The sequence below is a fragment of the Palaemon carinicauda genome, chromosome 6 (genome assembly GCF_036898095.1).
Source record: "Palaemon carinicauda isolate YSFRI2023 chromosome 6, ASM3689809v2, whole genome shotgun sequence".
Taxonomy (NCBI): domain Eukaryota; kingdom Metazoa; phylum Arthropoda; class Malacostraca; order Decapoda; family Palaemonidae; genus Palaemon; species Palaemon carinicauda.
The window spans coordinates 146,336,488-146,360,455 of record NC_090730.1 but is presented as its reverse complement, the minus strand read 5'-3'; the positions used below and the strand labels follow the sequence as shown (position 1 = coordinate 146,360,455).

Here is a 23,968-nt window from a genome sequence, read left to right as displayed (position 1 = left end):
AAAATTTCTAAAATAACAAGAGGAAGAGAAACAAGATAGAATAGTGTGCCCGAGTTTACCCTCAAGCAAGAGATCTCTATCCCAAAACAGTGGAAGACCATGGTCGTTGTCAGACTACATCAGAGATTATAATTACAACAGTGTTACCATGGCAGATATCCTATGCACGACGGCTCATGAATGCAACTAGGTAATCAATCATACTCGATTTCCGAACTCTTGACTTGCCGATTACAGGAAGTTTTTCATTTATCACCATCATCTCCTCCTACGCCTATTGACGTAAAGGGCTTCGGTTAGATTTTGCCAGTCGTCTCTATCTTGAGCTTTTAATTCAGTACTTCTCCATTCGCCATCTCCTACTTCACGCTCCATAGTCCTCAGCCATGTAGGCCGAGTCTTCCAACTCTTCTAGTGAGGTGTGGAGCCTAGCTGAACGTTTGGTGAACTAATCTCTCTTTCGGAGTACGAAGATCATGCCCAAACCATCTCCATCTACCCTTCATCATGATCTTATCCACATATGGTAATCGAGTAATCTCTCTTATAGTTTCATTTCTAATCCTGTCCTGCCATTTAACTCCCAATATCCTTCTGAGGGCTTTATTCTCAAATCTACTAAATCTATTGGAGATTGTTTCATTGTCATATCATGACTCATGTCCATATAGTAACACCGATCTCACTTAACTGATATTAAGTTTGATTTTCATATATATATATATATATATATATATATATATATATATATATATATATATTACTTGCTAAGCTACAACCCTAGTTGGAAAAGCTGGATGCTATAAGCTCAAGGGCTCCAACAAGGAAAATAGCTCATTGAAGAAAGGAAATGAATAAACTACATAAGAAATGATAAATAGTTATTATAAAATACCTTAAGATCAGTAAAAACGTTGAAATTTATCTTCCATATATAAACTATGAGAAGAGACTTCTGTAAGCCTGTTCAACATGGAAACATTCATTGCAAGTTTGAACTTATGAAATTCCACCGATTCAACTGCCTGATTAGGGAGACCATTCTACAATCTGGTCACAGGTGGAATAAAACTTCTAGTATATTGTGTAATATTGAGCCAAATGATGAAGAAGGCATGACTCGGGATTAACTGCAAGCCTAGTACTACGTATAAGATGGGTAAATCTGAATGCAAAGGAAGGTCAGAAATATGAAACAAAAATTTGCAACATGCATAAAAACTAACTGAACGACGGTGACAGAGATTAATATCTAGATCAAGAATTAGCAATTTAATATACAGCAAGTTCTTGTCCAACAAATCAAGATGAGAGTCAGCAGCTGAAGACCAGACAGGAGAGCAATACTCGAAACAAGGCAGAATAATTTGATCACCGAAATTCTTAAAAGACTTTCTTAATAAGCCTATTTTTGTGCAATTGAAGTATAAAGATTTAATGTGTTTCTGAAAAGTAAATTTGCAAGCAAGAATCAAACCTAACATTTTAAAGGAGTCGCAGAGAGTTAAAGAAACATTATCAATGCAGAGATCTTGAGGAAGCACTGTCCTCTACCTATTTAAAATCATACTTTGAACTTCGTTAGGGTTCAGCCTCATGCCCCATAATTTGCATCATGCACTGGTTGCAGCTAGATTCTACTAAGGGATTCAGCAACCCCAGATTTACATTCAGTCGATGGAATTGCGACAAAGAGGGTCGCATCATCTGCATATGCAACGAGCTTATTTTCTAGACCAAACCACATATCATTGTATATAGTAGGAAAATGAATGTGCATTGACAGATGGACGAATAGCTCATACAAATAGCATGCGTTATAACATACTAAAGCACCGGATGTTGATACAGTACCAGGATGTGCATGCTTCCATCTCAGGTGTTTGCAGTCACTCGGTTGAAGAAGTTGCGTTAATGGGGATTCCCGCGAACCCTTTGAGTCTCGGGGATATTGTATGTTGTCATTATGCCGTTGGAGACCAGTCTGCATAACAACATACCGTCCGAGGCAGTGTTGCTCAAGCATTAGTCTTTATTCTGGGTTTCAGAAAAGAACCTCTGTGAACTGCGTTGTTTTAAGCGTAAAATGAGCTTCTCTTATTCTCAGTGATGAAACAGTGTTATTGGGTTGGACGTGTTATGAATTGCTTAGAAAATTAAGGTAACTTGAAGAAAGAACATCAAGTAAATTATTTGACATCAAATAACCCGAAGTAACTGTAAGGATCGAAAGGTAAGATGGTTTAGGATTTTCGTATCTTTAGTTTAAAGTGAACAAAATAAAAGAAGTCTTTAATGTGTCTAGCAAATTTCACTGCATCGATAGAGCTCAAAGAAAAATGAGAGAAGACTGATTATTTCTAATTTACGTCTAAGAAGTACGAGCAAAATAAGAAAACTTTGATTTCATTTAGATTACTTAATCTTTAGCTTACTATTCCATTGCGTACTTGCAACACGAATTGTTAATAAGCGACTCATCTATGACAGTCATCGATAATGACATATACTTCCCAAGATCGTTTTGAAATTCACGTCAAGTGCTATATATGAATATCTAATATATCCTCTCTTCATCTCTCCTCTTCTAACTCGGCCTCCATAGATAATATGACAACCCTTTCTTTAACTAGATGTAAATATATAGGAAAATTATAAGAAATAACATGCAAATGTGAGTCTCTCTCTCTCTACATATATATATATATATATATATATATATATATCCATATATATAAATATATTACAGAGAGAGAGAGAGAGAGAGAGAGAGAGAGAGAGAGAGAGAGAGAGAGAGAGAGAGAGAGAGAGAGAAAGTTTTACTTTAAGCCAAGGATGGGGTTTAATAGTATAATGAGTCTATCACGAACCGCAGTTTAAAAGTAAACTAATAATCTCTTCCGTCTATATGTCTCATGGAAACTTAACCAATGCGATATAATTATTAACCACTCATTAACAAGGTTAAGATCTACGTAAATTTAACTACTACATGAGTTATTGAGTTATTGTGCAAATCTGTTGACGTGAATTAAAAAAAATAACATAGCAACATTGAAAATTGTTTTTAGAATTATTCATATATATATATATATATATATATATATATATATATATATATATATATATATATGTATATATATATATATATGTATATATATATTTATATATATATATATATATATATATATATATATATGTATATTTATATATATATATATATATATATATATATATATATATATATATATATGAATAAATTTAAAAACACTGTTTTCAATATTGCTTCACTCAGTCACATATATATTGTATTAATTACATATAAATTATATATATATATATATATATATATATATATATAAATATATATATATATATATATATATATATATAAATATTTGTACATATATATGTGTGTATGTATCTAAGCATGTATACACACACGCATATATATATATATATATATATATATATATATATATATATATATATATATATATATATGTGCATATATACATATATATATATATATATGTATATATATAAAAATATATATATATATATATATACATATATATATGTGTGTGTGTGCGTGAGTTTATGGTGTGAAATATATATACAGTACGTACATATATATATATATATATATATATATATATATATATATATATATATATATATATATATATATATATATATATATATAAACGTGTGTTGAGTACATTTTACACCTGAGCGTTTAATTTACTGAACCATGCCTCGCAAGTTTCGTCAAGCATGGAGGTAAGAGGAAACAATCGGTAGGGGACCTTAATCATAATTCATGGTTACCTGAACAAACAACTTCCGTTTCAACTGCTGGCGGTCTAGCTGAGTCTATCTCTTATACACAAAAATCGAGGTTCTTGATAAGGGTTATAGTCGCCGTATAAAGTTTTCGATATTGATTTAATTTAAAAGTATATGCTTATCATATTACGGTAATAATTTTATTATAATATTCGTTTACTTTCACGTCTAGTTCAATTGCTTTCGCAGTCGTGGATATGTTTTAAGCATAATGTGTGTATGTATATATATATATATATATATATATATATATATATATATATATATATATATATATATAAACATGTGTTTATGATTGTTCGTATGTACAGTATGTATCACTGTAATGTAGATATAATCACATATAGGCTATATATAATATTCAGTCTATACGTATAAATATATATATATATATATATATATATATATATATATATATATATATATACTTAGCATTTACGTATATATATATATATATATATATATATATATATATATATATAGCATATACGTATAAATAAATATATATATATATATATATATATATATATATATATATATATATATATATATATATATATGATTAATTTCTTCGTGGCTAAATGGTACCGTCAATGTCATGCCAGCTTAGTGGACCAGGGTTCGATTCCCTGGCTGGCCAGAAGCTATTGTCTTTGAGTGGTTTCGCCCTGGGACTCTGATCGTGAGGTCGGTAAGAGAATCCAGACATTAAGGTATTAAAATATATGGCTTATCTGAATATATATATATATATATATATATATATATATATATATATATATATATATATATATATATATATATATATATATGTATGTATGTATGTATGTATGTATTGTTAGCGTTTACCATTGTATAACTTCTTTAAGAAAATAAACTGCTATTTACCTGTTCCTCAGTATTCCTTAGTATTCCTATCAAGTTTTTTGGGGCTAAATACTCCTTCATTGAATCATTTGTGCAATGACGTAGACTTGTCTATTTCTGAAGCAGACCTGGTATCATCCGACGGAAAAGGATTAACAATGACTTCGTCTGACGCAAACGTTTGAAACTCTTAGTATATATTCGCATCTTTTTTTCTTCATATCATAGGTTTGTAATCTTTTAAGAGACATAGAATCAGAGGTAGATAGGATACGTCCTTTCATGAAATCGTAAAAATACTAAAGTTAGATGTTTCACTTCCGTTGACTGCACAAGTAACTGGCTAGGACCCATACATGTGAATTTATTACAGGTACCTTGCTAATTCAGGTTTCTTTTTTTAATCGCTATAGTTTGTTGTTTTAAAAGTTCAGAAAACCAATTGGAATATTCATTTATCTAGAATGCTCTAACTTAGAGTTCTTTTAGGTCTATCACTCTAATAGTCTTACGAGGAATAATGTTTAGACTCGAGGTGGTTACAGTTATACAAAAAAGTCAAAAGATTTAATAATACGGAGAGCTTACAAATAACTGAACTAAGTCACACCAACTGATCCTTCATTTGAGATCCCAAAACTAGATTTATGAATTTTTGATAGAATTTTAATGGTAAAATTAATGTTTAATGGATTTATACATTGCTTCAATGTAAAAGCTTCTTACCATATTCATACACCATGAAATGTATTGTAGCCCAGAACTGCTAGGTCAGGAAAGTAATAATGGTTTGTGTGATTTTACAACACTGGAAAATATTAGATTGTGAAATTGCTTGAAAATATCCGTTTTTCTTCACTGCAGATGGAGTTAAGTGTCTGCGCAGTTTTGATGTTGGTGTTATGTAAGTATAACCTTATTTTCTAAATAATTTCACACTCCTACACTAAGTCAGCAAATATTTGTTCAAACATACACACACGCATATATACATACATACATACACACATATAAATAAATAAATAAATATATATATATATACAAATATATATATATGTATATATTTATATATATGTATATATACATATATATACACACACACACACACATATATATATATATATACATGTATTGTCCTTCGATATCCATACTTTACTGCTATAAAGAAGAGGTGGCTCAACAAATCTTTCACATATTTCTGCTTTGACTTCAATCGACCCCATTCTCCTCTTCCGTATCTTTCATATAAAACTTCTTGCTAAATTTCCTGTGTTACTCGCCTCTTCCTTAAACATACCATCGTCCATTATATTAACTACAATATATCAATATAGATTAGCCACTTCTAGTTTTCTTCCATATACATCAAGATACATTGTTCTATCTTACTGGTTTCCATTTACCATCAGAAACTTTATTCACGCTCCAACTAATTTTTAAACAACTTCTCTGGAAACAATCTCAGACTTTTTCACTAATCTGTGGAATTTCTTTTCGCTATCTCAAACCAACGCTTCATCAACTATGAACATCAGTCACTCCACATTCCATTCCTGACCTCTTTTCTTATCCCACAAGATTGCACTTCAATCATCTACTAATTGTGTCTACTTTTATATAACTATCATTTATATTTTGTTATCTTAATATCCAAATATCTGGTATCTTTTCCTTAACGATTGTGAACTGACAACGTAGGTATCATTCTAATGAAAACTATATCGAAACATGCCAAAAAGGAAAATATATTTAAAGCAAACTATAGTTTTAATAAGTTTTTAACAGATGCCCTTTACACTAACAAAGAAAATCGTAAATATTCAAGGATTTGATTTGGAAGATTTATCACATCAACATATATCTTATATACTTATCCATCCCCAGTGTTCCCAATATAATGATAAATTAATGAAACTGAAAAATTCAGCGCAACATCATTGCATAAAGCCGAGGTGAATAGTGACAGTCAAATCGATGCCTAGAATGGCCATTTAAACTGCTAATACAATCATTATCGTTATTTTAATTATCATCATCATCTTAAACCTGGGTTAATAATCAGAATGCTACAAACACTAGTGAAACTAAACGAGGATAATCAGGTTGTTGGCAAACGTTAGTGCTCCAGTAGGGAGACTAACCCAGTATGGAAAATAATAATAATAATAATAATAATAATAATAATAATAATAATAATAATAAAATAATAATAATCATAATAATAATAATAATATAATGATAATAATACTTTATTTCCAAATATATACATTGGGTATTATACATTATATATAAAGCAACATACAGTATAGTGATTACATTAAAATTTAACATTTACATGAGTGATGCTTCCATATAAATCTTTTGACTACCAACTAAAATACATTTGGTCCACTACTTGCATTATTATGACTTTAAACTAGAAGAAAAGGGTTGAGAATTAGAATAAATCATATAAAGGCAAATCAATCAAAACATAACCATTGTGTTATGAAATGAGATTCATGCGGATATTTGCACCCACTTTAAATTTCTTGAGTACCAACAATTCAGCTTACACGATTAGGAAGATTATTCCATAATTTAGTCACAGCAGAAGTCAAGCTTTTAGAAAACGGTCTGTACTGAAAATCTGAAGTTCTAAAGATCCAACTACATGATATCGAAGATCATTACGTAATTTGGTCAAAATTGAAGCAATACTTAGAGAAATCTGTGCTGTAAACATCGAAAGAACTACTATAACTAAATGAATATCTATTGTTACGTTATGGACGATGTAGTCTTGGAAGATCCTAGGTTGCCTATCATTATCATTATTTTCACTATCATTATCATTATTATGAAATAATAATAGTAATTGGGATAAAAAAATATTAATTATTATTATGTTGGTGGTGGGGCAGTTCATTAATTTGGGTCTACCAACAATCATATTTGAGTTTTGTCAGGCTATAATATCTCCGATCATTTGCACACGCATTAGTAGCTAGACCTCCGTTAAGAGATTCGACAACCACAAGTCTACGCTAAGAAGATGGGATCAATGTAGAGAGAGAGAGAGAGAGAGAGAGAGAGAGAGAGAGAGAGAGAGAGAGAGAGAGAGAGAGAGAGAGAGTAATATCAGCTGCGTAGTCCACTTGTCTACAAAACCGAAACACGTATTGTGTGTATATTATATAGAATTCAAGGGGCTAATAGCATTCCCGTAGGAATACAAGCGGTAACGTTTTTTTGGTCAATGTTGGGTCCATCAACAACCATTATTATTATTATTATTATTATTATTATTATTATGATTATTATTACTATTAGCTGAGCTACAACCCTAGTTGGAAAAGCAGTATGCTCATATAAAAGCACAAGGGCTTCAGCAGGGGAAAATAGCCCAATGAGAAAAGGAAATAAGGAAATAAATAAACTACAAGAGAAGTAATGAACAATTGAAATAAAATATATTAGTTGAGAAATTCAATGATGGTACGTAACGGTCCCTTAATTTCTATTTGTCTGGTTTTTAAAACTAGAAACTTTATATTAGTAGGGTCATATGCAGCACTAAAGCCGAGACTAAATATAAATTTCCTGCCCATACTTTAGAGGTTTCTGTACAATAGTAGCAAATAAAAATGCAAAATATGAATCCAGGTCATTCAGAAAGTCACGCCGTATAAATAAAAACAGGAGACTGTTTTCAGCTTAAGCATTCAGACGTTTTGCCAAGATATTTAAAGGTTGGATAAAAATAGGTGTTATAGAAATTGGCAAGCAATCAACTGCAGTATGATCTAGCACCTACCACTCCAAAATGTTTGATCAGGATGTTTTCAAATCATCATTTACTCCTACGCCTATTGACGTCAAGGGCCTCGGTTAGATTTCGCCAGTCGTCTCTATCTTGTGCTTTTAATTCAATACTTTTCGATTCATCATCTACTTCACGCTTCATAGTCCTCAGCCAGAGGCCTGGGTCTTCCAACTCTTCTAGTGCCTTGTGGAACCCAGCTGAACGTTTGGTGAATCCATCTCTGTTGGAGAGTGCGAAAAGCATACCCAAACCATTTCCATCTACCCCTCATCATGATCTCATCCACATATGGCACCTGAGTAATCTCTCTTATAGTTTGATTTCTAATCATGTCCTGCCATTTAACTCCCAATATCTTTCTGAGGGCTTTGTTCTCAAATCTACTGAAGCTATTGAAGATTGTTTCATTGTCATACCATGACTCATGTCCATAAAGTAACACCGATCTCAATAAACATATATAGTCTGATTTTTATGCGTAATTTCAGGCGATTTGATCTCCAAATTTTACTTAACCTAGCCATTACTTGACTTGCTTTTTTTCAATCTTTCGCTAAACTCTAATTCTAAAGACCCCTAATTGGAGATCATAGTTTCCAAATACTTAAATGATTCCACCCCATTAATGCTTTCTCCTCCCAATGATATTTTATCTTTCATTGCATACTCCATTCTCATCATCTCCGTCTTTCTTCTATTTACCTTGAGCCCAACCTCGTGTGATATTTCATGCATTCTGATAAACAAGCATTGGAAATCCTGTGGTGTTCTGCTAACAAGGACAGCATCATCAGCATACTCTAGGTCTTCTAAATTCCTATCACCAATCCTTCTCCACCATCTCCGACTATTCTACACATTATAAAATCCATGAGGAGGATAAACAACATAGGTGACAACACATTCCCTCGGAGTACTTTGCTTTTCACTAGAAATTAATTTGATAAGACTCCATTAACATTAACTTTGCACTTACTATGCTCATGAACAGACTTTATCAAATTTACATATTTAAGAGGAATTCCATAATAACGCAGGACTCTCCATAAAATCGGCTAATGTACACTATCAAAGGCTTTTTCATAGTCCCCAAATGCCATCAAAAGTGGATTTCTATATTCTACACATTGCTGTACAACATGTCTCAAAATGGAAATTTGTTCAGTGCAACTTCTACCTTGTCTAAATCCTGCTTGTTCATCTCTTAGTTTTTCATTAATATTTCTCTCTAGTTTCTTTAGAATAAGCATACTATATATTTTCATAACAACTGACGTAAATGTTATGCCTCTGTGATTATTACGATTAGCCAGGTCTCGCTGTTTTGCTATTTTAACCACCACTCCTAACTCAAATTCATCAGGTTTGCCTCTTCATGCCACATTCTACAAAATAATCTTATAAGTACTCTGAGAGTCACTTCATTTTCGGCCAGTATCATCTCGGCAGTTATTCCATCGTATCCAGGGGCTTTCCATCTCTTTAGTGTTTTGAGGATAGCTTCAACTTCAAACACACCGAATTCATTCATGGGCACAAAAAAATAATTTCATATAAGTACTGTATGTTGTGCTATTAATAAACATTCATATTCTTTTTGTATTCACAAAAAAAGGGATACCAGACCTAGCAAGAAGTCAGAATGTCGGGGAGATATGCTTTCGCCAGGACAGAACTCGAGGTATTTGCCGCGACATTCGGGAATGCGTGAGCCAGAACGGCGAAGCTGAGAGTGCCACCAAGCTAGAGCTATGCAGCAATTCCGACTTTAACAGAATCATTGCCTGTTGCAGAAGAACACCGGAAATTATAGCCAGGCAAAGTAAGATAATGTATATCTTTGGTAAAACGCACACCAATTATTTGATACTAATATTTTTTAGTAAAAGTAATCGAGAAAAGATTTAATTCTGAACACATATCATGTGTCACTTTTACACGATAATTTTAATCACTGATAGCTATTCTTTCATTCAGTTAAAAGTGAAGCACCGACATTGTATTAATACCAATATTCTTACTTTGACTGGATCTTACTTATGATCAGCAGCTAACTAATATTGTTAAAATATATATTTATGAAATACATTAGATGCGAAAGCACTCCTGTTCCCCAATATTTTCTTTTATGAAAATAATTTCCGTCCTGTAAAAAACCTTATTTCATTAATTTCTATTTCTTTAAATAGAGTGCGAGGGCTGGAAAAGGCAGGCTTTCGCAGATGGATCACCTTGTTTCATCCCACTAGTCCACGGGGGATCGGAGGCTGATGTCGGAGAATTTCCCCATTTGGTAAGAATGCTGCATTAACTCTGCTGGTGTTTATGTGCAGTTCATGCCTTACTGATTTTATTCTCATATTTCATGTTATCTTTTTCAATCTCATATCTTGAAATTTTATATTGATCTCAACACAATGTGTAGAAAGGTTTCGTTGAAGGACGAGAATTATCATAGTTCTTAATAATTGCAATATACGATGAAGACTGCGAAGACCAAAGAAAGGTTATATAAAACTTGTATGAACTACTTCAGTCTTTTTGGATGTAAATTGATTTTCTAATGTGATCTAAAAGTTGCCTAAATAGACTTGTCTTCATACATGTACTTCCTATTTGCTAAAGGGATGTGGGAATCAGGAGATGGGGTAAGTTAAAAGGCTCATTAACTGATTTTATTCTTCTTTATATAAATTTTCCATAGTGAAAGGTGCTAAGGATCACAGTTCGTTACAATTTTCATAAATATCCCTTCAACAGTTTAGAAAGTTAACAGGAAAACTAGTTCGTACCAGAATATGGAGGGATTTAATTGATGAGAGCAATTTCTTCTTTTTCATAACAGGTATCGCTGCTTGAACCCTCGCCAAACGGACGTTTAACGCACTTTTGTGGAGGTGTTCTTATTTCTGCAAGATATGTTCTCACTGCAGCACACTGTCTGTAAGATGCTGAGTAAATTTCTATAAAAAAAGAAAAAAAAAATCATATAAGAAATAATTTCTACTCTTGATACTTTTACATACGATAGGAAACCTATTACTTCGCAAAGAATATTATCTATTCTGTTCTTCTATAGGTAATAAAAAAATAGCTTTGTCTCGACAACTAATAAAACAAAAACGTCTATTTTTCTCCTATCAAAACAGAGTAGATACCCAATTCTTTGTGCGAATAGGTGGTCATGACCTCACTTTCTCTGAAGGAGGAGTAACCGTAGAGGCAGAAGTGATCGATCAGATTCCTCATCCCCAGTATCAGCCACCTAGGCGGTATAATGACATAGCTCTTCTGAAACTAAGGTTTGAGGTAAGACATGGCAGATGGAGGTATCTTAGATGTTAAATTTGAAGTCATAATTACGAAACATTTCTAGCAAAGCACGTGAAAGAAATCTGTTATGAGTCTTTCCACATCATGTAGCTTGAAATGTTAAATAAACTAAACCTGATGAAAGAATGAGTACATAGAAGTGGAAACTACTATTTCTTTTCATATTAGCTTAGCTGTGTCAAGGTCATCAGAGATGTCTGTTATTTTAGATGGGTGACTCGGAATAAAAACCTTTGGATCATTGATTTTTTCTAAATTAGGAAAATTTCATGGATTAATAATTTTCTTACTTTACAGGTACCTTTTAGCAAGCGAGTACGACCAGCATGTTTGCCTTATCAGGGCTCTCGGATAAATCCTGGGACGATGTTAGTAGTTGCTGGATGGGGAAGATATAAAAATGGAGGTAGGGATTATATCTAACTATGATTGGGATTAATATTATTGAAAGGAGATTACCCAGCTCAATGAGTTAAGCTTGACTCTTAATGTTAAATAAATGAATAAAATAAAATATATATAGAATATAATGGATAAACAATAAACAAACTTCAAGGTAAAAAAATCTGTGTCCAAACAAAAATGTAAATCTAATCTATAAAACCCGTTTCTTAAAAAAAGATAAAATCCTAATAACAGAAATTATCAGCGTCTGTTAAAAGGTCAGTTAAACATATATCTCTCTCTTTTAAAAACTTTACAATCGCTAAAAATATGTTTTATAGTTAAAATACAGTCACACTCATTGCACCTAAGACTATGAGAGGGAACTTTATTATATAATCAGTATTATATGAGATTCCGCCTGTACACATATTCAATGTGAACTAAGTTATGAAATCAAGAAACATTTGCATGCTTAATGCAATCTTTTATTTCTAGCATTACCATATTCACATGCAAATCTTCGACCACTTTCCTTTAGTCTCAATCACCATTTTTAGAAAAGTCTGACATGATACCTACAAAAATAAACTCATGTCAATTTGCTTTTGTATAGTAAATATGACTGCAATCACATTATTTCACATATTATTATTATTATTATTATTATTATTATTATTATTATTATTTGCTAAGCTACAACCCTAGTTGGAAAAGCAAGATGCTATAAGCCCAGGGGCCCCAACAGGGAAAATAGACCAGTAAGGAAAGGAAACAAGGAAAAATTAAATATTTCAAAAATAGTAACAACATTAAAATAAATATTTCCTATATAAACTATAAATATTTTAACAAAACAAGAGGAAGAGATATTGAATAGAATAGTGTGCCCGAGTGTACCCTCAAGCAAGAGAACTCTAACCCAAGACAGTGGAAGACCATGGTACAGAGGCTATGGCACTACCTAAGACTAGAGAACAATTATCAATTGATTATCTAAGACTGTTGTAATGCAGTTTTTTTTTTTCTAATGTTTAGGGTAACAGGCACTAATACTTGGATGCTTCTGATGTGGTCCTCTCTATATTACTAATGATTAAAAAACTTTTCCTGCAGATAATTATAAAGATATTAGAAAAATAATGTTTATCCTTTAGTCAGTATTTTAGAAAGTGAGTGGCGGTCGCTGCTATCCTTTTTTTCCAATATTGCATTTTACTTGAAGGATTCTAGATGAACCTTCTTGGTGCAATATAATGGTTGCACAATTATAATTTTTATTTTTTTCTCTGAATAGATTTTATTAAACAATTTCATCTCTAGAGCCCAAAGTAGGATAACATGTAGTAAATACTAATAACAAACTTCACATAACCAAAACTTCTAGTCAGAGTTGTTGCTTTATAGAAATCTTCCTTCGTTGCCATATAACCATAATGGAACTAAAAGATTTTCTCGTTTCCGATATTCGTATGAGCTTTTATTCTATAGATTACGTATGCTTGTAGATTTCTCTTCTATTAACAGGCCATCGTAATACCGCATGTGAATCACCAGAAAGCCTCTTAATAAAGATTTGGTTTAAGGTCATTGTTTAACAAGTCATGACAGCAACATAACATTCTTCTAACTTTCTTGCTAATGTTTTCAAGTTTCCAAGATTCCATGTGTTCCGGTGTGTGAAGTAAATTCGTTTTACCATACAACAGGACCAATCAGTCAGGTAGTACGCAAGGGCGAGGTAAGAGCTATCAGCAGACTTAGATGTGACAGCAATCCAACTATCATCGATGCTTCTTCATTCTTCACATATCCTGCAGGAATAACTGACAGCATTATTTGCACTGATGAGTCACAAAGTGGTGCTTGTAAGGTATGTAAATATTTTCTCTTGTTATTCCCTATGGGCAGCGTATGGTTTAAACTACTAGTATTCACGTAGAAAAGAACTTATCTAAAGTCTTAAACGATGACAGGCAAACCCAAGACCAAGAAGGGCGTAGATCATGAAGGGGGATTTTTACTAAAAATCGACAATTATATTGTGAGCTTTAGTCTCAAATTGTAGGCAAACTGTTGCAATTTTATGTCATCAAATATTGGTTGGTCTCAAAAGTTAGCAAACGTGTAATATTTTCCTCATACGGTAATGTGAAAATATTGAACAGTTAGAATTATAAGAGCCACAGACTGTAAGAATAATATCTACTCAACATTATTTTCTTCACTTTATTCACAAATCCAAATCTTTCTTTCACTGTTATCGATATTTTTGACAATATTTCCTGTTCGAAATCATCATCAGACTTCTCTTATTTACTTTTTTTCGTAGCTTTTCATAAAAAGATGAATAATGCACTAACATCATGGCGTTCAATGTCTCTTATTCATTTTTTGACAGCAATATCTCCTTTTAATTCCGCCAGCCTTCCTGAGAGATTAATTGCAAGTCTTGATCAATCATTAGAATCCTAACACACTGTCTACTATACACATACTTAATTACTATGATCCATTCATTAATATCTGAGATACTCTGATCATCCTCTCCACTAAAGCTTGATCTTATTTCTGCACAGGGTGATAGTGGAGGACCTTTAATGGTCCCATCCCAGTCAACATGCGAAGTGAAGGAGGTCGTTGGTTTAGTATCACGAGGAGTTGAAGGGTGTAGGGGAACAGATGTTCCTGGCACTTACACCCGCATCGAGTATTACCTAGACTGGATCGTCAAAATTGTGTGGGCTGATGAAATTTAGGCTGGTCTACTTTTCCATTGACTTCTTTAAAGTAACATTATAAAATACTACTAGAACAAATTTTGGTTAAATCTACCTATGTTAAACTTGATTAAATTCACTAAAGACAAATTTAAGAAAAGGGATCTTTGTTAATTTCATTAGGTTTGGTCACTTTTCTTCTCGTATGCCAATCGGAGACTGTAGACAATAAACATTTAAATAAATTGTTAGTTCGTTTATGCTTTCACTTCACATCTTTGCAAAAGCTTATTTGTACTTCAACTGAATTTCTTAATCTTGATATTGAGGGGGTGTAATAAAAAGAAAAGAGTTTAAAGGTCAATACACTTCATCATTTCCTCCTGGCCTGACGTTTTGACATTACCCAATCCAAATTTCAGGCATTTGACTTCGATACACACACACACACACACACACACACACACACATATATATATATATATATATTATATATATATATATATATATACGTCCACGCGCCGGTGTCACGAGGTTCTGTGGATAAATTATTCTCCTCACCAGCCATTGTTCTCAAACGGAGAAACAGTTTAATGTTCATCAGTACATATACAGTAATATATATACACATATATAAATATACAAACATACAGTATATATACAGTATATATATATATATATATATATATATATATATATATATATATATATATATATATATATATATATATATATGTGTGTGTGTGTGTATACAAACATATATATCCATATGTGTATATATATCATATATATATAATATATATATATATATATATATATATATATATATATATATATATATATATATATATATATATATAAAATACAGTATATCTATCTATCTATATATATATGTGTATATATATACATACATACATATATATATATATATATATATATATATATATATATGTGTGTGTGTGAGTGTGTGTGTATATATATATATGTGTGTGTGTATGTGTGTTTGCGTGTGTGTAAGATCTACGATGATCGGTTAAAAAAATCAGATGAAAGAACAGTCGAGATAAAGGAAAAAAATATTAAGCTATTCTGTTTTATCAGATTCTGGATGGAATGCGCTTTGTAAACTTGCGTGACTCTAGAAACTTAGTGCCACTGGAATCGGATGGTTCAGTGTGGCGGCGCCTTTAGTGGAGATGAGACGAGCCGCTCCTCTTCTGCCACCAACTTCTCGACTTCACGAGAAAGCAAATATTATCCGTAATCGAAACAGACTGCCAGGCATACTAAGCGGTTGAATAGGACAACATTAATGTAACCTGGTTCTGTAATTAAAATGGAATCAAGTTTTTTCGTGGTTATTGATTTTTTGAAATGGACAATTCTATTTTGATAAATATAATCAGAGGTACACGTGTGAATTAGCTTGATATCACTATCAAGCCTGATCGTCACTTATCTCCGATACTTAATCGCTTTCATTGCAATATGTGAGAATACCTCATGTTTGCTCACCGACGAATCTACAATCTATTTCTATAAACAATTGTGGTGAATGATATCACTAGACTGTGATTAAACGCATATCACTATTTTACCGGTCTGAAGAAACAGATTAAACAAAATTCGAGTTGATGATGAAGTTGTTCACCCTTCTGTTTGTATTCGAGGCGGGTAATTCCATGTGGCTGTTCTCGTTTATTTTGAATTTTTGGACACTGGCAAATCCTGCAGAATGTGAGAACTTTGAGAGAACTCCCACAATCTCCACCAAGTACGGACAACTTCGAGGGTTTTATCGTGATTTACCTGGCATTAACATACGCGTAGCATCATACCTGGGAATACCTTATGCTACACCTCCAGTGGGGGCTAATCGTTTCAGCCCCACCCGCGCCCTCTCTCAGTGGGTGGGGGTTCTCGATGCCACCCATTTTGGACCGTCATGTCCCCAGAGACTTCCAGACATAACTAACGAAACGAGCGCCAGGTCTCAGATGCCGAAGGCTACCTATGAACGCCTTCAGCGCTATCTTCCTGCTCTCAAGCATCAAGATGAAGATTGTCTTTATCTCAATCTGTATATTCCACAGGAAGGTAAGGAAGCTGACTTAAAATATAAGTTCTTATCTTGGAATAACAAACGATTAGCGTTTCATATCGACACTAAGTTTGCAGAGACTAAACCGTATTCTAAACCATTATACTGTACCGTATGTTTCAAATTTTATCTTGGAAGGGAAGAGCACAATCCCTATGAATATAGGATATATGTATGTATATATATATATATATATATATATATATATATATATATATATATATGCGTGTGTGTATACACACATATATATATATATATATATATATATATATATATATATATATATATACATATACATGTATATATACGTATGTGTATACATATATAAATCATATGTATATATACATATATATTTACTATATATATACATATATATGTATATATATACGTATGTGTATACATATATAAATCATATGTATATATACATATATATTTACTATATATATATATATATATATATATATATATATATATATATATATATATATATATATATATATATATATATGGTGGGGGTAATATGATTAAGTAACTGCCCAGAGTTTGTAAGGTATCTTTAGATAAGTGAAAGATTCCACTGTGATGGATGAGTGGCATAAACATAGATGTGGAGACGGTTAATAAAAACTAAAGGGTCATTATGATACCTGGTAATCAAGAGAAGGTGTATGATAGCATTTTAAAAGAGAAAGTAGGGCAGATGACAGACGGACTGAAAGGAGATGGACAGTCCAAGTATATAGAAGTAGGAGGGTGTATGGTCCAAGTGTTTGAGGGCGAGGGGTCTTTTCGTGAAACTTCTCACAGCTTTGAAACAAAGCATTATAGTTTTGCGTGCTTGTGGGTCACATAGTTTGGGATATGTAAGATTTACTTAGTTTAAAATTGGTTTAGTTCATAAAAATTACGACAGTGCAAACATGACTTCCCTCAATACTGAATAGCGTTCTAGTAATCTGGAAATATGGTGCCATTAATGTTTTCAAAGAAATCTAAACTGCGTCATCCATAAAATCACTTGTTTGAAATTTATCCTATTGTGTGGTAATAGGCATAAAATTGGTAGATCCAATAACTATTTACGATACGAGTCTCAAAAAAATAATAAACTTCCTAAGCCAGGGTAGTCCAACTACAGGTCCGCGTTTTTTTGTGGCCCTCCAACACTGACTTAATTATGCAGTATGATTTAATGTGTCAAAACCTTACTGGACCTAAATGATCCCTCCTCAGTACTAACAAAATAAAAAATGATGAATAATGAAATAAAATTAAAATCACAAATTTCAATAAATTTCAGAACTCTCTCTCTCTCTCTCTCTCTCTCTCTCTCTCTCTCTCTCTCTCTCTCTCTCTCTCTCTCTCTCTCTCCATCCAAACCATACGTTCAATACTAATGTTTTTCACTTTTGACGGTAGATAGAATAATAATAATAACAATAAATATAAATGTAACAAGATTAATGAAAACCCCGTGAATAGAATGGGGATGGAGCCCCTGCTGTTTCGAATATAGTTTTCAGCTTGCCTCTGTTTTGCAGTTAAGCACTATTGTTCATAACGTCTTTCCATATTGAGTCAAAGTAAGAAAAGAAAGTGCTCTGATATGAACAGAGCGTATGATATGAAGTGGGAAGAAGAATATTGTGTGGCATCAAATAGGTTCTGTTCTTAAGGAATATGTTCGATGGCATTGTGAGACATTGCACAAAGGAATGTATGCTCCATTGCGGGAAAATCACGTAGTGGTATATTGAATATCTTGATGGGCAGACATCAACAGCAAAATCATGAGCTACATAACTTCTGAAAATTACAAACAGCTAGTCTTACTGCTTTATAACAAGTTACTTTGGTGCTTATAAGAAATAGAAAATAATTTAGGGGTGGAGAATTAATAAAGCAGTGTGCAGTAAAATAGCACAAGAGTTTGCTGAAGAAAATGTACCTGGTAGTAAAAAACTTTCAAAGTGAGTCATTCTCTTACCAAAGAGTTGTAAGAAGAGTAAATGAATTTGATCAGCATGTTTCCATGAACCTTAAAAATATAATGAAACATCGCAAGTACTTTTTACTGGATTTAGATGACAGCACCGATGTAAGTGACACAAATCAGTTACTTGTATTTGCCGGCACCATTGGCGAAGATTTTGTGGTTCACGAAGAACTTTTCAAGATGCAGTCATTGAATGATGATAGCACAGGTTCTGATATATATATATATATATATATATATATATATATATATATATATATATATGTGTGTGTGTGTGTATATATATACAGTATATATATATATATATATATATATATATATATATATATATATATATATATATATATATATATATACGTTTCTCTCATATCCGTGGTCAATGAATATGGAGGGTTTAAAATGTGTCCCTGCGTTACAATTGATAGTACGGAAGCTATGGTTGGCAGTAATGTGGGGTTAGTTGGTCTTTTAAAGAAAAATGGAGTGCATTGCATTACACTGCACTGCATTATTCACCAAGAGGCCTTATGAAGCAAAATATAGCAGATGAGTGATGATTTGAAGTTAAATATTAACAGAAATATATAAGCTTTGTATTTCTAATTTTTACCTTTTTTTTTTTTTGTCTTGTTTCGGAAAAAAATAATTCATATACAAATAAGTATGGGAGAAAATCTTATGACACTGTGTTTAAACTCTTCAAGTGCATCTAAATACTCGGTAAAAAAAATCACTTATATAAAGGAAATGAATCCTTATATAAAGGAAATGAATCCTCTCCCCTTGGGGGAAGGTGCTCCCCTTCGGTTACTGCACCAGGAATTATAATTCTAATATTAATCTTATTTTTTGACCCGTGCCATCAAGGATTTCAGGTAATGTGGCCCTTGGCATGGAAAAGGTTGGACCACACTGTCCTATGCTATTTGGATTACTCGATAATATATTGTAGCACTTACTCACAAAGGATTTTCTACACATGTAAAATTAGAACATTATTTTTTGTTAAAAAAAATTATCTTTAGTGTCATTTTATTCAACTAAAATCTACTTTCCAAATACCGTAACAGAAAATGAGCACATTATCGTAGATGAATAATGCCGAGTTTTTCAAAACGATTATTATTATTACTATTACTTCCTAAGCTACAAACCTAGTTGGAAAAGAAGGACGCAATAAGCCCAAGGGCTCCTAAAGAGAAAATAGCCCTGTGAGGAGAGGAAATAAGGAAACTACTAAAGAAATAATTAACAATTAAAAAATAATTTAAGAACAGTAACAATATCAAAATAAATCATTCATTTATAAACTATAAAATCTTAAAAAAAAAAAACAAGAGGAAGAGAAATAAGATAAATAGTGTGCCCGAGTGTACCCACAAGCAAGAGAACTTTACCCCAAGACGGTGAAAGGCCATGATACAGAGGCTATGGCACTATCCAAAACCCGAGAACAATGGTTTGGTTCCACGCTATCAAGTATTTAACTTCAACCCCACTAAATAGGTGTTTACTGTAAATAAGTAACCAAATGAATGTTATCCAAGGGAATTAATTGCACCCAAATTAGATATTCACATCACAAGGAATGGGGAGTAGGGGTGGGTTGGGGTCAGGTGGGGTGGAGGTGATTGTAGAAAAGATATTTCTCGGCATTATTGTGTTATGAGACTTTTCTTAGGTTTAAACTGCTGATCAACTAGGGTTGCAGTAAGTAATGCTTTATGCTATTAAATCCTTATTTAAAGTTCCAATTGTAGCTAGAACATTTTACTAATGATCGCTTTATAATAAATATTCCAAGTTTCAATCCCAAAAGGGTTTCAACACCAAGTTATCGCTCCTAGTTACCTTCAAAGCTTATTAAGGGAATCTCTAATATCTAAATCTATGCAAAAAAAAAAAAAAAAAAAAAAAAAAAAAAAAAAAAAAAAAATTTGAGTGTCTTTTCCTTGAATTCCACTAAAACTTGTTAACTGGACCTTCTGCTTGGAGCTGATGGAGTAAACATGATTTTACGTGTAAGTATACTTTATCACAGGTTTTATCTAAGCAATCCCATGGAACTTAGAATTTAGACTTTTAGCAAATTTACTGACTACTTTAAGAATGGCTACTTTAACTTAAAATGGATTTCAGATTCATATGAGAATCAAGCTGTTATTAACGAATATTCTAATTCATGCTAATATCCTTTAGGTCATGTACTAAAACACTGAACATGCTTTCTTATAAGATATTTTCTTCTTCTAAATATAAGCGAGATGTTATGACATTGTAAAATAATTATCGGTAAACTTCTCTCACAAAAAGTATGTGAGGAAAGTTACAATATACAAAGGGTAACACAAAGATGGATTCAAAACCCTTTTCCTTTAGACAAATAGATACTAAAGAAGAGCAGAATTTTTGCTGTTATGATATATAACATTTGTAAGTTATTAGAAAAAATAATCAAGTCATTTAACAGAAAACCATCCAACGTGTATTTAAGGAATAATTTACTATTTATAGAAAAAAAATTATTTCTATGATTACAATGAAGAAATAAGTGGAGAATGCAAAAATTCTTCTTAGTCAATAATAACGAAAATTCTCAAATACAATAATGAATAAAAGGTTACATTGGAAAAGCAAGGTCAGAAATAAAAAGAGTAAGGCAAAAGAAGTGGACTAAAGCAGTAAAGATGAAAAGAATAGGAGGAGGCGGTTGTTATGACAAAAACATTTCCCGATTGCAATCACTGTTTACCGAGTAGACAAAAGTGTGAAAACGATTGTACTGGAAAGTCATTCCTTTTCTCTTATCAGAGATTATAAAAACTAGACATGCAGTTAATTCTTATAGTCATGCCTTCTCAATACTACACAGTACTCTAGAAGTTTTATTTCAGCTGAGACCAAGTTGGGGAATGATTTTGTTAATCGGGTAGTTGAATCAGTAGAACTTCAAAAGTTCAAAGTTGCAGCAAATTTTTTTATGTTGGACAGGCTGACATATGTCTTTTTATAGTTTATATATGAAATATCTGTTTAAATGTTGTTAATGTTTTTGAAATATTTTATTTCAATTGTTCATTACCTCTTATATCGTTTATTTATTTTCTTATTTACTTTCCTTACTGGGCTATTTTTCTCTGTTGGAGCCCTTGGGCTTATAGCATCTTGCTTTTCAAACTAGGGTTGTAGCTTAGCTAGTAATAATAATAATAATAATAATAATAATAATAATAATAATAATAATAATAGTTTTATTCCGTGGAAAAATAAATACATTTAAACTTTAATCTTCCAGTTATTCTATTTTCACTTCCTGTTTTCTTCGTAACACTGGACATTAATCTTTGACCAATATTCATCACATAAGCATTCTAACAATTCCTCCCTCACAGCATTGTTAAATTCAATACATGTAGTTTCCCATGGCTGACCGGGAGAGGAAGTAGAGGCGATATCACCTTTACTTTCATCTTTGATCAGAGATCTCCTCAAAATTCTTACATTTTTCTAATAACTAACATTGATATATTTATGTGTAAAAAAAAAAAAAAAAAAAAAAAAGGAGAGCGAGGGAGTGAGTGGGTATGATTGTGACTTCCAATCAAGCCCATCTAAAGAAATAACCTTTATAACACAACGCAGTTATTATCATCATTATTATAAATATCATTATTACTAGCTAATATTACTAGCTAAGCTACAACCCTAGTTGAAAAACCAGGATGCAATAAGCCCAAGGGATCCAACAGGGAAAAATAGCCCACTGAGGAAAGGAAACAAGGAAATAAATAAACGATAAGTGAAGTGATGAACAATTAAAATGTTTTAAGAACAATAACATTAAAACAGATCTTTCATATCTAAATTATAAAAATGTTAAAAAACAAGAGGAAGAGAAATAAGATGGATTAGTGTGCCCGAGTGTACCTTCAAGCACGAGAACTCTACCCCAAGACATTGAAATACCATGGTGCAGAGGCTATGGTACTACCTAAGATTAGTGAACAATGATTTGATTTTGTAGTATCCTTCTCCTAGAAGAGCTGCTTACCATAGCTGAAGAGTTTCTTCTACCCTTACCAAAAGGAGAGTAGCCACTGAACAATTACAGTACAGAAGTTAACCCATTGAGCGAAGAATTGTTTGGTAATCTCAGTGTTGTCAGGTGTATGAAGAAAGAGGATATGTAAAAAAAAATACGCCAGACTATTCGGTGTATGTGTAGGCAAAGTAAAATTAGCCATATCCAGAGAGAGGTACTGTCTGGCCAGTCAAAGGTCCCAATAACTCTCTAGCTGTAGTATCTCAACGGGTGGCTGGTGCCCTGACAACGATAAGATTATTATATATATATATACAGTATATATATATATATATATATATATATATATATATATATATATATATATATATATATATATATATATATATATAAACCAGTTTCGTAGTGTTGGAAGGAAAAAGTCAGGTCAAATATTTCCAGTTAACCTGAAGACTTTGGCAAACACCGAAGCAAACTCAAGTGGCAAAGACAAAAGCGCTCCCCAACAAAGATAAGTGAATAAATATAGAGGGAGAAGCTATATGCGGTAACACTAATAGAAAATTGAACTGGAAGGAAGGATACAGTTCTTTTATATAAGAATATAATTCCAAAATACTTAACTTTATTTTTAGTTTGACTTTATTTAAAGCTACGATTTACATAAAATGATTTACGCCTCTGTCCTTTGTTACTATGTATGTAGTCCAAGAAAATAAAAGAAATAAAGTTTGCGGAAAGAAGTCATAAATGAAAAAAAAAAGGAAAGAGAAAGGATGGAAAATTTTACCTGTGAATGAAGCCAGTATTCCAGTATCGATAGTAAGGTTAAATGATAAGCCAGGAATGACTGGAGAGAATATTTAGACAG

General features: G+C 32.2%; 2 protein-coding genes across 2 annotated transcripts in view; both read left to right on the top strand.

The window, feature by feature from the left end:
• Positions 1-1,872: 1,872 nt before the first annotated feature.
• Positions 1,873-15,204, top strand: LOC137642215 (trypsin 3A1-like). The gene is made up of 9 exons (XM_068374749.1): positions 1,873-2,233; positions 5,581-5,620; positions 10,137-10,343; positions 10,711-10,814; positions 11,367-11,464; positions 11,671-11,830; positions 12,152-12,260; positions 13,948-14,111; positions 14,818-15,204. The coding sequence occupies exons 2-9, from the start codon at positions 5,581-5,583 to the stop codon at positions 14,995-14,997; spliced, it is 1,062 nt and encodes a 353-aa protein (XP_068230850.1). The 5' UTR covers positions 1,873-2,233; the 3' UTR covers positions 14,998-15,204.
• A 958-nt stretch (positions 15,205-16,162) lies between these two features.
• LOC137642214 (neuroligin-4, X-linked-like) overlaps positions 16,163-23,968 on the top strand; it is a 51,529-nt gene continuing 43,723 nt past the window's right edge. The window contains exon 1 of the mRNA XM_068374748.1: positions 16,163-17,055. Within this exon, the coding sequence (XP_068230849.1) occupies positions 16,593-17,055 (463 nt within the window). The 5' untranslated portion in view covers positions 16,163-16,592. The remainder of the gene's footprint in view (positions 17,056-23,968) is intronic.

What these genes read in the sequence shown, in the direction of transcription:
- LOC137642215 (XM_068374749.1), top strand. Translation starts at nt 5,581, where the DNA reads ATGGAGTTAAGTGTCTGCGCAGTTTTGATGTTGGTGTTAT. An exon ending in GGGAAGATATAAAAATGGAG is followed by an intron (nt 12,261 to 13,947) that starts GTAGGGATTATA and finishes ACCATACAACAG; the next exon opens with GACCAATCAGTCAGGTAGTA. An exon ending in CACAAAGTGGTGCTTGTAAG is followed by an intron (nt 14,112 to 14,817) that starts GTATGTAAATAT and finishes ATTTCTGCACAG; the next exon opens with GGTGATAGTGGAGGACCTTT.